The 13,863-nt window shown below is 37.7% G+C and overlaps 1 protein-coding gene across 8 annotated transcripts; it reads right to left on the minus strand.

Annotated features, from left to right (window-relative positions):
* Positions 1-3,519: 3,519 nt before the first annotated feature.
* Positions 3,520-8,003, minus strand: LOC122002011 (UDP-rhamnose/UDP-galactose transporter 6-like). Of its 8 annotated transcripts, none has more exons than XM_042557033.1 (7): positions 7,926-7,963; positions 7,716-7,772; positions 6,557-6,746; positions 5,703-5,887; positions 5,417-5,617; positions 4,156-4,317; positions 3,520-4,029 (listed from the first exon to the last, which is right to left on the minus strand). In XM_042557033.1, the coding sequence occupies exons 3-7, from the start codon at positions 6,684-6,686 to the stop codon at positions 3,697-3,699; spliced, it is 1,011 nt and encodes a 336-aa protein (XP_042412967.1). In that variant the 5' UTR covers positions 6,687-6,746; positions 7,716-7,772; positions 7,926-7,963; the 3' UTR covers positions 3,520-3,696. The 8 variants fall into 8 exon arrangements, with proteins under 8 accessions (XP_042412967.1, XP_042412961.1, XP_042412964.1 ...); XM_042557027.1 differs by having other exon boundaries at positions 7,865-7,959; XM_042557030.1 differs by lacking the exon at positions 7,716-7,772 and having other exon boundaries at positions 7,926-8,003.
* Positions 8,004-13,863: the final 5,860 nt, after the last annotated feature.

Here is a 13,863-nt window from a genome sequence, read left to right on the forward strand (position 1 = left end):
TGACAACAATTAATTAATAAAAAATTAAATAAATTTTCCTAATTAATTGTATGTGCCGACCACCTCATGTAGAGCAAATAGGATAATTTTAATCAACAATTAAAACTTCCTTTTTTGTCTTTGGAAATTTAAAAAAATAAAATTTCCTTTTAAAATCCTTTCATGGTTGATAAAAAGAAATTTCTATAATTTTAATTTTCAACATGTGAATAATTTTTCAGAGAAAAATAAAATATCTTCCAATCTACAAATAAGGAAAGAGATCTAATCTCTTTCTTTTAATCTTTTGTAGATCTTTTTAAGAGAGATATTTTAATTTTAATTCTCTGTAATAAATTATATCTTCCACATAATAAAAAATTAAAATTAAAATTCCTTTTAATTTAATGGGGGCCGGCCACCTAAGCTTGGGTTCAAGCTAGGGCCGACCACCCATGAACCAAGGCTTGGCCGGCCCTAGCTTGAACAACAAGCTAGCTTGGCCGGCCCCTTTCTCATGGGTATGAAGGTGGGTATATGTGGGTATAGTACTCTATAAATAAGAGGCTACGATAGGGACCGAGAGGAGGAATTGGTTTTGGTCTCCCGATAAAATTAAGCATCCCGTGTTCGCCCCGAACACACAACTTAATTTTATCAATAATAATTCATTCTACTAGAGAATTATTATTGAACTACCGCACCAATCCCAAATTACATTTTTGGGCTCCTTCTTATTATGAGTGTGTTAGTCTCCCTGTGTTTAAGATAACAAATGTCCACTAATTAAGTAAGTTACTGACAACTCACTTAATTAATATCTAGCTCCAAGAGTAGTACCACTCAACTTCATCGTCATGTCGGACTAAGTCCACCTGCAGGGTTTAACATGACAATCCTTTTGAGCTCCTCTTGGGGACATTCTCAACCTAGTATCTCTAGGACATAATTTCCTTCTATAATCAACAACACACACTATAAGTGATACCATTTCCCAACTTATCGGGCTTATTGATTCATCGAACTAAATCTCACCCATTGATAAATTAAAGAAATAAATATCAAATATATGTGCTTGTTATTATATCAGGATTAAGAGCACACACTTCCATAATAACCGAGGTCTTTGTTTCTTTATAAAATCAGTATAAAAGAAACGACCTCAAATTGTCCTACTCAATACACTCTAAGTGTACTAGTGTAATTATACAGTCAAGATAAACTGATACCTAATTACACTACGACCTTCTAATGGTTTGTTCCTTTCCATTTTGGTCGTGAGCTACTATTTATAATTTATAAGGTACTGATAACATCATCTTCTGCATGTGGCACCACATACTATGTTATCTACAGTATAAATTAATTGAACAACTACAACTAAATGTAGACAATTTGACCAAATGTGATTCTTTATTCATAATGAATGTTTACAAAGCTTAGGCTTTCAGTGTACACTCCAACAGAAAGTTCCCACAGATGGTGCAAATTGATCCTGTCCGGAATCTGAGTCAAACGAAGGTCGGATGAGCTGTTGATGGCGTTGACGGAGAGGCCACTGGGACACCGTTCTCGTATGCACCTACAAGAATGGACCCCCACATGGTGCTGACGGACGACGATGACTACACCAGTGGTACTTGTATTCTGCGCACACTCAGACAAGCACATAGGACGTTAAAGGCCAGAAACTAGGGACAAAGTCCCCAGAGCAGGTCCTCCGACAATCAAGTCAGGTACTTTTTTCTCAGAAGAACAGTGTACGAAGGAGAAAGAAAAGTAGAAGACAAGTGCGAATGTGCGAGAGAGCGTACCTCCACAAGGGAGAGGACCTCCCGATTTATATGACAGTGCGTACCTCTGGAGGCTGACATATGTCAGAGAATGTCGGGTGTCAGGACCTATCGAGTGATGGAGGACACGTGGCATCCTCCTGTGGACTGAAGGAAGGTTCTATTAGCAGATGATCGCCGACCGTTGGAATATTCCTTGACACTGAGCAGTTATTCTCTGACAGACGATTACGATTCCCTAACCTTGTTGTCGTGTATCACCTTTTGTCCCAACCTTCTATTCCGATCGGGTATGAATAGGGCAACTCAGGATGATCTGTCGGGTATAATACCTGGCCTTCACCTTGAGGGGCTAGGAGCTGTGGTGAGATCGTCCAAGAGCCGATCGGGAGTTGGCTGATCAGGAGTTAACTTGTTGAGAGAACCAGGCTTGGACATAATCGATCTATGAGAACCCGACCTGTCAGATCCGGGTCAGATATTACCACCCCGACTGCCTCCCATGTCTTAGACCCGGGTGTCTCAGATATGGAATCTTGGTCTGTGAGAACCCGACCGGGAACCATGTTGTTGAAGTTGTCACACGGTCCTACTTCCTTTCTGCTAACCACCATGTCCTCTTGACTTCTGACTGCCACGTTCCTTTGACTTTTGACTGTCACACCCCCTTGACTTCTGACTGCCACGTCCCCTTGACCTCTGTCTGTCACGACTTTATCGAACCCCACCGTTATGCACCTTATCAAATATTAATCTAAAATGATTACCCCGGGAATGCTAAATATGATTAAATTTTATAATAACATAGAAAGTTTTTCTTGTTTAATGAAGTTAATAAAGATTAATGATAACGTAAACACACTAGATAGGGTGAGGTCGGATCCTCTGGTCCGTATTTTGTGGAACAGGGGATGATTCACTTATATGCATTGGTGAGAATTGATGGACCCCATCTATTTTACAGGTGGAAACCATCAATCCTCATCAATACATGCAAAGGGATCATTCTTTGATATATTTTTACGGACCAGAGGATCTCAGCTGAGATAGGATCACATTAATAGGATCAAGTTATTAGAGCGAAAGGTAGAGTCACGGAGGATATTTGACCTAGCGTAGTTCTTTACATAAAAAAGGTCAAACACCTAACATGATATTTTATATCTATTGAAAATTAATTCTAAAATTTATTAAGAGGATCGTGCTATTAATCCTTATAACTATAAGATTGAAAATCAGAATAAATAAAAAGGATCGTACAAGATGAATGGGATTCAATTTGAAGATTTTTTTGAAGTGATTACGTAATCATCGAGTACTTTTGGTGCCTAATTCCCATTTCAAATACATTTATGCTGACTTTGTTGTGTCATGCACTTCACATCATTCAGCTTGAAACGTAATTAGTGTAAATTTGTATAAGAACTACTGCACAACCATCGACTGATACATTTCCGGCTTTGACTGGTCGATGCCTATCAATTTTTTCTAAATTGTCTATGTATATAACTTGTGGCCATTATTGATTTGATTCCTCTACCAACCATGTCTTTCCATGGAGGGAATTTTTTCGCTAACTAAAGAACGAAAGATGCCCAAATTTCTCAGGTTATAATTTCCTTGTATACATTTGTTCATCTTATAGAATAGACCTATACAGTCGTAGAACTAGCAGTATGTTGCAGATTTTTTCAGCATTCTTCAAATCTTTTCATCAGATCCGAAGATGTGTTAACAAATTAAAACATCACAAAAAATGTAACCCTCACTAGAAATATCCATACTTGTAAATGCATCCAGAATATTAAATTAGTAAGGAGACCTAGAAATGCCAAAACATAATTTTACTAAAGAAAAGAATGCTCTTTTAGTGTTGCATTCAGTTGGAGGAATATTGGATGAAATAATAATTCAAGGTTGTACGCTAATTCTTGTCGTCGTGCCTTCCTCCTGTTTCTGAGAGCAATCCATGCTTTGGTGATCTGTCAGTGGGCAGTGCATAACTTCGGCGCTCTTTTCCCCCTGGTTTTGACGAAGCATTCCCATACCAGATCATACCTACAACTGCTAAGATCATTCCAAAAACTACGTGCAAATTGAGGCCTTCTTTTCCAAAGAAGAAGAATCCCAAAATTAAGACAAGGATGGTTTTCATGTGCCCAAGAACTTGGAATGACACTGCTGTAAACCTTCCTATGCAAATGAATTGGCTGAGGTTGGTTCCAATAGCAATAGTGCATGACAGGATAATGAAAAACTGCAATAGCAAAGGGGGCAACAAAAAAAGAAAGAAAGAAAATTAAAAGATCTACCAAGATAACACAATAGTACATCAGCCATTTATATGGGAAATGTAGGATCAGAAACACCAGCATGTACTTACAACTGTGGTTACACTATAACCAAATGTATCCACCCTTTTTCCTGTCAACCAATAATCCAGAAAAGGCCCCAATACCAACAAGGATGCTGCTTGAGCTGGAGCAGTATGGCCCAGGAGATTGAAAGATCCGAGCGAATATTTCCTTTGAAGGAAATGCACATACTACAGAAGTCAATTGGCAAATGTTGAACGTCACTAAAAGCTCAATAGCTACTCGCAGAACATATGAGCATCCATATATGTAAATATAAAAATAAGACATGCTGAAGCAACAAGCAAGAGCATAAAATGAACTTGTGAACCAAACGAAGATGATGCATCCAATATCCAGGTCTTGCTACAAATAACAAAAGTTCAGGCAAGCAAAGAATTATTGTATTGTTAAAATGCCAGCTATTGAAAATATCAAAGTATTAACACAATGGCTATGCCCGATTTTTCAGTGTCTTTTGTCCATTCGGTTCCAATCATTTGTTTTACAGATGAAAGCTAGCCAATCTAGCTTTGATGTTTATGATTTTCAATCTAAATTATGGTTTTAGTGTTTGGACAAAAATTCTTTGAATGCTCTTTCTCTAATTCAGTTTGCCCAACAAAATTTGTCACACTTTCTTTTAACTTGATTGATTTTTGGACCAACAGTGGCAGTTTTTTCTTCCATTCTAAACATGATATAAGGAACTAACCATCTGATCCTTATAAAGCTCATACAACTAATACTAAATTCCTTAATTGTTAATTGTGCAGGTGTCCTTCCCTTGATTCCTCGGGGACACAATTTTCTAGACAGTCTTATGCTGACAAGACTACCTAGATTAAGTTAGGTGAGTCCTTACCCCCACAAGTATGATGGAAACGATGCAGGTAGCTCGGTACAAGATTAATACAGTAAGGCCTTACAGGTATCAGACTGCAGACAAATGGTAGATTAGCAGTTGTCTTTGTAGACAAGATGAAAAATATGTTGTCTTCAAGCAAATTCATTCGACCATGATGGCCAATGCATGACAAAGCATCAGCTAAAAGAGTTGCCTTGAAATCCTTACGTTTGACATTAAGCGGGATTTGGAACAGCTGTATATGAATGACCATATCCACAACTAGGCAAAGCTGCTATGTACACTAACAAAGTTAACCTACATGCTATTAAGTTGAAGCAATAAAAAACAATGTTAGAAAATATAGATAACATAACATTAGATTGCAAGATATCAAGCATGTCTGAAGAATGACATTATTCAAATATTATCTAGTTACTCACATATTGTTGTAAAGCAGTACTCCAAACTGCTATAGTAGCAGCAATCATCCCTCTACCATTCACACTGACATCAGTAATCGTACAGATGGCAACACCTATAAGAACCACCAATATACTGAGCTTTGTAGCCCTAGAGTAACGAATTTTATCAAACACAACTTCCAGAAGACATAATACTGGGATTATGCACAATTTCGCAATCTGCCATAAATTTACAATAGGATTTACTGTTCCAAAAATATTTACCATAAGACAAGAAATACATGATCTTCTGAATTGAACAAACCTGATAAAATCCGACGGAATTCCACATCAAACTAACATTCATGCCAACAATTGACAAGTTTGCAAAAAGAACAAATCTTAGAAGTTCAGATAAGGGCAGGCTAGATGGTTGAATATATCCTAGCCACCTAAATAGAAGTGTCATGAGTGTAGTTGTAGCAAAATGAAGACCCGTTAAGGTTGTAGCTGCAGTATAAACAAACCCATTTAATAAGATTCAGCAAACAAGATAAAGACATCTCGTAATTCATTAAAATTATACTAAACAACAAATTAAATGAAAATAAGAATAGGTAAATGGAATTAGATTTTTGCCTTGATAATTTATCATTATAACATCCTGATATCTGGTTAACAACCTTTTGCGTAAAAATAGTTTCTGGTAGAAGTCAAGTATAACTTTTCCATTGCTGGTGACTAGAAACTTGGACGCAACAAATTCATTCACAGAATAATAGAAGGATTTCACACTAAGACTCTATCAGCTAAATCCAATAAAAATAGTAACTGTTTAAAAGGATAAGGAATAAAACAGACATCATTAAAGTAGGATGTAATTTTGCAACCGGCCAATCAAAGTTGAGAAAAGGAAGAATTTATTGTCCAAACACATATTACTATTATGTTTATATTTGGGTAGAACACAATCCTTAACAAAGAATAAGCTATATCTCACCATACCACTCAACTCAGAAGGTTTTTTTTCTTAGAGCAAATGATTGCTTGTTAGAAGCTTACAATTGTATAAACAACCGCTTGTTGTTTAGACAGCTAGATAACTCTGACCACACTGTTGATAACCCAATAGGAAAAAAATGGAATTGGAGAGGAATATAAAAGGTCTATAAGACTTACCAAAACTGAATCCATAAGTAGCCATTAGGGCTTTATTAACAATAATAATTCCAACTGATGATACAACATTGAACATCCAAGCCGCTGCATCTAATGCTGCCTTCTTATCAGCCTTGCTTGCAGGTGCCATATTTTCAGCGTGTTGCGCTCAAATTAGTTTAGGTTTCCAGAGACCAGACAACAGCTTGACCTGAAATAAATGGAAATTATACTGAATACCGGAGAATTAAAGAGGTAGAGAAAAGAGGCACTGAACGATAACAATAAAAGATTTTGACAAACTCCTGAGTGCATGATCCCTTCTCCCCTAGTCTGTCTATTTCTTCACACTTGAGGCCATACCAGTGGACGACGTTGTAGACCTCTTTTCAAAAATTTACCATCGTTGTAAGTCACGGTACCAAAATAGGCCTGTGTTTACATGCACAACTCAACACTTTAATCCATGCTTAGTAAAAGGTGTATTGAGACCATGGACCGTATTCCTTTACTAACGAGTAATTTTCCCCTTTCCATAATATTTTTGTGCTACATTGGAGTTATAATATTATCAATATTAGCAGTTTGGTTTCTGTTGTTGCATACCTTTTATTCCTTTTTTTTGTTCAAAGTTCAACAAGATTAAAGCATGCAATTGTCCTACATCAGAGGTCACCTATATCACTAAAAAGAATGCCACCAAAGAACAGAACAATATATACAGGAAATCAGAAAATCAAGACTAAGTTTGGAGACAGTTAAACGTTTCCTCCGATGAAAAAAAAAGAAAAGAAAAGAAAAATGAGGAATATTAGACAAATTACTTCCGGCGCTTATAAAGTCAATACACAGGTCACCGATCTCATCCAAATTGGAGGGGCAGATACAAGTCTAAGTCAATACACACAAAGGTCGTTAAAAACACTGCAATGACAAGCAAATCCGTAGTAGCCACTAGGGATACATCAATGAAGGAAATTTTCCATTTAATTAGCAATAATCGGCTGCTCGCACTGAACATTTGCAGAACAATTAATTCATTCCTGTAAGTTTGGAGAGGTCAATTGCTCGGATTGATTTCCAACAGAATCTTCAGTATTCGTTCAAATTTCCATTTCCCTTAATTGACGAGGAAGATAAAGAGGAAGAAAAAGAGGAGAGTGCAAAAGTAAACACCCACCCCTGGATTTAATCAATTGAATTCTTTCAGCTGAGACAAGCCCTAGAATCGGAGCAACTGCGGAGTAGAAAATTCTCAATTTTATCGAATAAACAGAGGAAGATCCTTTATAACGAAGAAAAACAACGATCGCGTATGAAACCCATAACCTGCCATTGACAGGGGCGTCGATAGAAACGTAGAGATCGGATGGGGAGAAGAGCGAATCACCTCGTTTCTTGACGAAAACGCGGAAGAAGAGCGACAGCCGATGGATCAGACCTGACAGGTGCGTCGATATAACATAGTAACATACAGTGAACCCGGTTTTTGTTTATTTAGGAGGACGGAAATAAAAATGAAAAAATTTCCACGGTGGAAAATTCTCCGACCTTTGTTTACTTCATGAAAATGTGATTTTTTTTATTATTTACCGAGACGGATTTACAAATACGTCGGTAAATTATTTTTTAATATTTTTTAGTCCGTCCAAATTAATCGGAAAATAATTTTCTTCCTTCTAATTATGCAATTGAATTTCTCCCCAGTCCCCACTAACGACGTGCCTTCAATTGTCTTTTTTAGTTTTCTCAATGAAATTGATCGATAAATATATAAAAGTGATCTTGGAATTCATTATGTCATATCTGCTGAAGTATCGGATCTGAAAAGAGAATCATGATCATGTACATATATTCACATGTATACTTTCTATCCCTATCTCTTATGCACATGCTGACTTTAAGTTCATCTTCAGTACAAGATACTGAAGCTGAGGTATAACCCAGCATTGTCTGCTATCTCTATCCGACTGCTCATGTGTCCGCATTATCAATGTCCATGCTATCTCCTATGTCCACTAGAAGTCGGTGCCTCGCATCTCCACCATGTCTCTCAGGTCTCCCATGTGTCCGCGAGTCTCCAGTGACTCCAATCTATCTCGTTCTATCTCCTCTTGTGTCATAAGCCAAGACCCCATGTCCCCTCGGGACGGTCTAGTGACTAACACATGAGGTGTTGCAACCATGAGATCTGGGATTCAAATGTCTACAAAATTGAGGTAAATGCCTCTATTATGTGCTAGTCACTATTCTAAAAGCTAGTTGCCACCATGAGACAAGACCCCATAAAGTCACTTTGAGCAAGTGACCAACTATCAACGAATTTGGTATGTTTTTACCGCGAGCCATTTGCTGCAGGCTAGATAGGTATTTATGATAGACCTATGCACCCTCCTTAGCTTTTTGGCAAAGCCCTAGCCGTAAATGGTTTTTGTGTTCTCCTTACTGTGAGTCATTTGCTGCAGACTAGATAGACCTTTATGGTGGACCTATTTACTCTCTTGGGTTTTTTTGTAAAGTCCCCAGCCATAAACGGATTTGACATGTCTTTACCGCTAGCCGTTTACTGCGGACTAGATAGATCTTTCTAAGGTGGATTTATGCATTTGTACATCACCCTCATCTCCTACATGCTCTCCCACACATAGTTCTCATGCTTTACTATATGACTCTATTCGCTGTGGTCTCTCCTCACATACATCACCCTCATCCCATAAGGTAACCCACATGTAGTCTTCACGCTCTACTGCATGATTCCATCCGCTGTGGTGTCACCTCGCCGCTCTCCTCATCTCACACTCAGACTGTGGTACCATTTGTGAGCTCCAACTATGACATCCGTATGCTCCTGTAAGTGTCCAGCATCCCATCAGCGTGCTGCTCCAGCAGGTGTCAATGTATCCCTCCAGCCTGCAACTAGGGTGTCTCTATGTCCAGGCAATCCGCTGGTGGGTGTATCTGAAAGGAGGTATTCGTTGTCATGGTGGTGTCATGAAGTGTCGATGCTTGTGGTCCTCCATGTGTAGTCTCAGACGCTACTCACTCCTGATCAGGTACTCAAACTTTATTTTTCCTCTCTTTTTTTACCAAGGTGGTACTCTAGCTTGACAGACTATCAGCTAGAGTAACACCCTAGTTTAGTATCTGTAACAGAAGTATATGCATGCCTGACAGACCTTAGTGTATGATGCCAAAATTGGCCAAGGTGGCCAGAAGGCTAGGGCCTCTCCTCAAAACTCTAATGCAGATGTAGTATGAGCCTAACTACTCTCTAGTAGGTCTGTCGATATCCTATCTACATATGTGATGACTATGCCCTCAAAATGCATGCTCTTGCCAAGTGTTCTAAGGAGCTACACTCTAACGGTACAAAAATACATGAAGATGCATGTTATCTCTATGCTAATCTACGTGAAAGCTATGATGTATGCCCCCAGATGGGATCGTGTATGCATGTATGATATGAATGAAATATCAATGATGCCCAAGTACTTGATCAGCTAGTGTCCCAAGTGTCATGAAGACATGTATCTATGTCTTTTTGAAGACTAGCTCACCATCAAATCGTTTCCCCTTGAACATGCTCCAGTTCCTTGCCATCCATACATGATGTATCATCGTTGACATGGCAAGGTGGTGGCCCTGGCCAAGATGGAGGTCCCCTGGTACTGCTGCTTGAAGGTCCGCAACATGCATCTGTAGGTGGACATTTAAGGCCACATCTGTAACCATCCTCTAACATGTCCCCATAGCTACTGGACTGGCTGACATATGAAAAAGACATAATCCACGGTCTCCTCATCATGTCTACAGAAAATGCACAGTCTGTCCTCCAGGTAATCCTGTCTAGCTCGCACCGGTAGCCTTCCATGTGCCAAAAGCCACACCGTGAAAGCATGACTTGGCTAAATGTCTTTCTATCATATTGTGGCAACCCAGGTCTTCTGAGCTATGGTGTCCCTGAAATAGTCATATGCTCTCTTGACATCGCCCACCCTCCTATGACTGAACTAGGAAGAGCGAATCTGTCCTACTGCCTCTGGGTTGCCTGTTGTGCTGAGGATACTATCTCAGATATGTACTAGCTACTTGATCAGTGTGGAGTCTATATGCTCGCTTTGCCACCCCTATACCCCTATCTGCTGTAAGTATTTGTGATGTACCAACGACATGCCTTCATGGGACTATGGACACTTGTCCGACCGTGGACTGCATCACAGAACGACCATAGTTGGTGAACTGCACCAGGTCATGATGGGAGTGTGAGGTTCACACAGTTATGTGCGGTAGCCTTGTTAGGTTGCCTCGCACGACCACGACACCTCGCATGATCGCGACACCTCCCAAATGTTTTGGGTTTAGATTTTTACGTGGGTTGATAAGGTAAACTTTTGAAAATTATAATTTTTTACTTGAGTATAAAACGGGTGCTCTTTGATTTAATATAAAATAATTGATAGATATAGATTTATTAACGTATGAAATATGTAATCGGTCAAATTTTCGGATCTAAAAAATATGGTTTAGGAATTTTTTTGGAAGTTTCGAATATCTTTTTAATTATTTTTTGTAATTTTTATATTTTTATATTTTGAATATTTTTGGTATTTTTGTTTTGTAATTAGGGTTTTGGGTCTATAAAAGCGTCAAGTTTAGTTGTTTTGAGACAATTTTAATTATTACTATTTCTAGTTGTCGTCTCCTTCTTACGAACATCGAGTTTTTCCTATTTTCTAATATTTCTCTTCAAATCAACAAATTGTAGAAGATTATTTCTTATATTTGTGGTCAAATCAACAGAGTTAATAGTTTGCTTTGCATCAGTTGGTATTAGAGTTGAACTGATCTGGCATAGTTATGCTGCCAAGAAGACAACAACACATTGACAACGTCAACGTGTGCAAATGTGATTGTAAAAATTAAGAAGAAGAAAAAGCTAGTCATATTATTGAATCCAAAAAGAATATTAAAATACAGAGTATAAAGCCTTATATAGCTACGTTAAGAAACCTTAAACCCTAAATAGAAAAGGGAAAAAAGACTGACTAAATCGCCATAAAAGGTATAAATAAATAAATATAATCTAACATCCTCCCTCAAACTCATGATGCTACAGCTAGAAGCATTGAGAGTTTGTCAGACAAGAAATGAAAGCGTGAAGCAGAATGTGCTTTGATAAACATATTAGCAATCTGTAGATTTAAAAGAATGAAAGGCAATGGATGGTGTCAATCTAAAGATGATGACGAGTAATGTGACAATCAATTTCAATATGTTTCGTCCACTCATGAAAAACTGAATTACGCACAATTTGAATAACACTCTGATTATCATAATATAACGGAATATGTTGATGAAGAGAGATACCCATATTCACAAATAACCAACGTAATCAAACTATCTCATAAGTAGTTGAGGTCATGGAACAGTACTCAACTTTTATGGAAGATCTAGAAATAACATCATGTTTCTTACTCTTTCAAGAAATGAGGGAATCATCAAGAACAATATAGAAGCCAGTGGTAGATTTGCGATCCATAGGATCACTAGCCCAATCAGTATCAGAGTATGTATCTAGCTCTAGAGATGAAGTAGAAGGAAATAAAAGACTTTTAAATTAAGTGCCTCAAAGATACCTGAGAACACGAAAAACTTTAGCCCAATGAACTATAGTTGGTGCAGCGATAAATTTTCTAACAACATGAACAACATACGTAATATTTGGATGAGTTACGGTGAGATAAACCAAGTTTCCAATAATAGTTTGGTACAACTGGGATCCGACAAAGGTGAGCTAACATATGGAGAATATCAAGTATTAGTCTCAATAGGAGTATCAACTACTCCATTATCAGTAAGATGTGCACACTTAAACAGATCAGATATATACTTTGACTGAGATAAAAGACAACCTTTTGAGGAATATATGACCTCAATACCCAGAAAGTAGCGTAATATACCCAAGTCTTTCATAGAAAAATAATAAGTCAACTCACACTTCTAGAAAGCAATTCTATCAGAATCATCAATGGAAATAATCATGTCATTAACAAATAATGATAAAAGAATTTGACTTGCACTTGTACATCTGACAAACAATGCTGAATCATGATTACTAGGTTGAAAACCAAGCAAAGTAATTATTATAGAGAACTTCTCAAACTAAGCATGAGGTGCTTGTTTGAGACCATAAAACACTTTATGAATCCTGCAAACTTCACTAGGTTAGTGTGAAATACTAGGAGGAGGTGCCATATAAACTTCTTCATGAAAATCACCATTTAGAAATGCATTATTGATATCCATCTGAGATATTCTCCATCGACAAACAGAAGCAACATTAATTAGAGTACAAACAGTCATCATTTTTGCAACAAGAACAAATGTTTCCTCATTATCTATGCTATATTCTTGAGAATAACCTTTAGCAATAAGATGAACTTTATATCGTTCGATAGATTCATCATATTAAGCTTTGATCTTATATACCCAATGAGAATCAATACTGTGTTTTCCTAATAGTAACAGTACCAAATCCCATGTATGAGTCTGATGCAGAGCAATTAGTTCCTTAGACATATCATTCTATCAAAGTAGGTTATGAATAGCTTCTCTATAGAATATATGCTCAGAAAGAAAATGAACGAATGGAACAAATGAAGCAAAAGAATGAGAATAACAAGAGTAATCAAAATTTGTTAGTTTAGTAGACTTACAAATATGAGTGGGCTGACAATGGTGGAGAGAACGATCATCCACAAACTTAGGAGATGATTGGTTAGTGCCAGAAGGAGGAGAATGTGGAGTAGATATCTCAGGAACTAAAGTACCATATTTAGTTGAGCTACCACTAGGAGCTATGGGTAAAACTTTCTCAGTGTCGATATTGAAAGGATTAATACAAAACAGATATGACTTTGTCATATTATGGAAACTAGCCAGAATAGAAACAAAATAAAATATGCTCAAGAAATACAAAATGACGAGAGACATACAAGTTTTTGTAAGGGGATCAGCCGGTTGGCTAAAATGGGGGTTGGATAGACGACACTCCCGAATCAATTTCTTCCTACAATGTTAGCACAACGGAATACAAACAAACACAAATAGGAAGCTAATCTAAAAATAATAAGGAAATGCAAACCAATATACGTCGATGTAACGTGGTTCGGAGATAACTTGCTCCTACTCCACGACTGTTCGTAAGGTGGATGATCGCTTAATCCGTCAGTGGATTAGTCCCCGAAAACACCGGCTAGCTCAAACCTCCTTGTGGGTAGAGAAACCTCACACCAACTTCAACCAAGAACACTTGGACACAAAGGAAA

The sequence above is a fragment of the Zingiber officinale genome, chromosome 7A (assembly GCF_018446385.1).
Source record: "Zingiber officinale cultivar Zhangliang chromosome 7A, Zo_v1.1, whole genome shotgun sequence".
Classification (NCBI taxonomy): domain Eukaryota; kingdom Viridiplantae; phylum Streptophyta; class Magnoliopsida; order Zingiberales; family Zingiberaceae; genus Zingiber; species Zingiber officinale.

Coding starts and splice junctions, on each gene's coding strand:
- LOC122002011 (XM_042557030.1), bottom strand. CDS start 6,686: ATGGCACCTGCAAGCAAGGCTGATAAGAAGGCAGCATTAGATGCAGCG. Junction 5,888..6,556: donor TACTTATGGATTCAGTTTTG/GTAAGTCTTATA, acceptor TTTATACTGCAG/CTACAACCTTAACGGGTCTT. Junction 5,618..5,702: donor ATTCCGTCGGATTTTATCAG/GTTTGTTCAATT, acceptor AATTTATGGCAG/ATTGCGAAATTGTGCATAAT.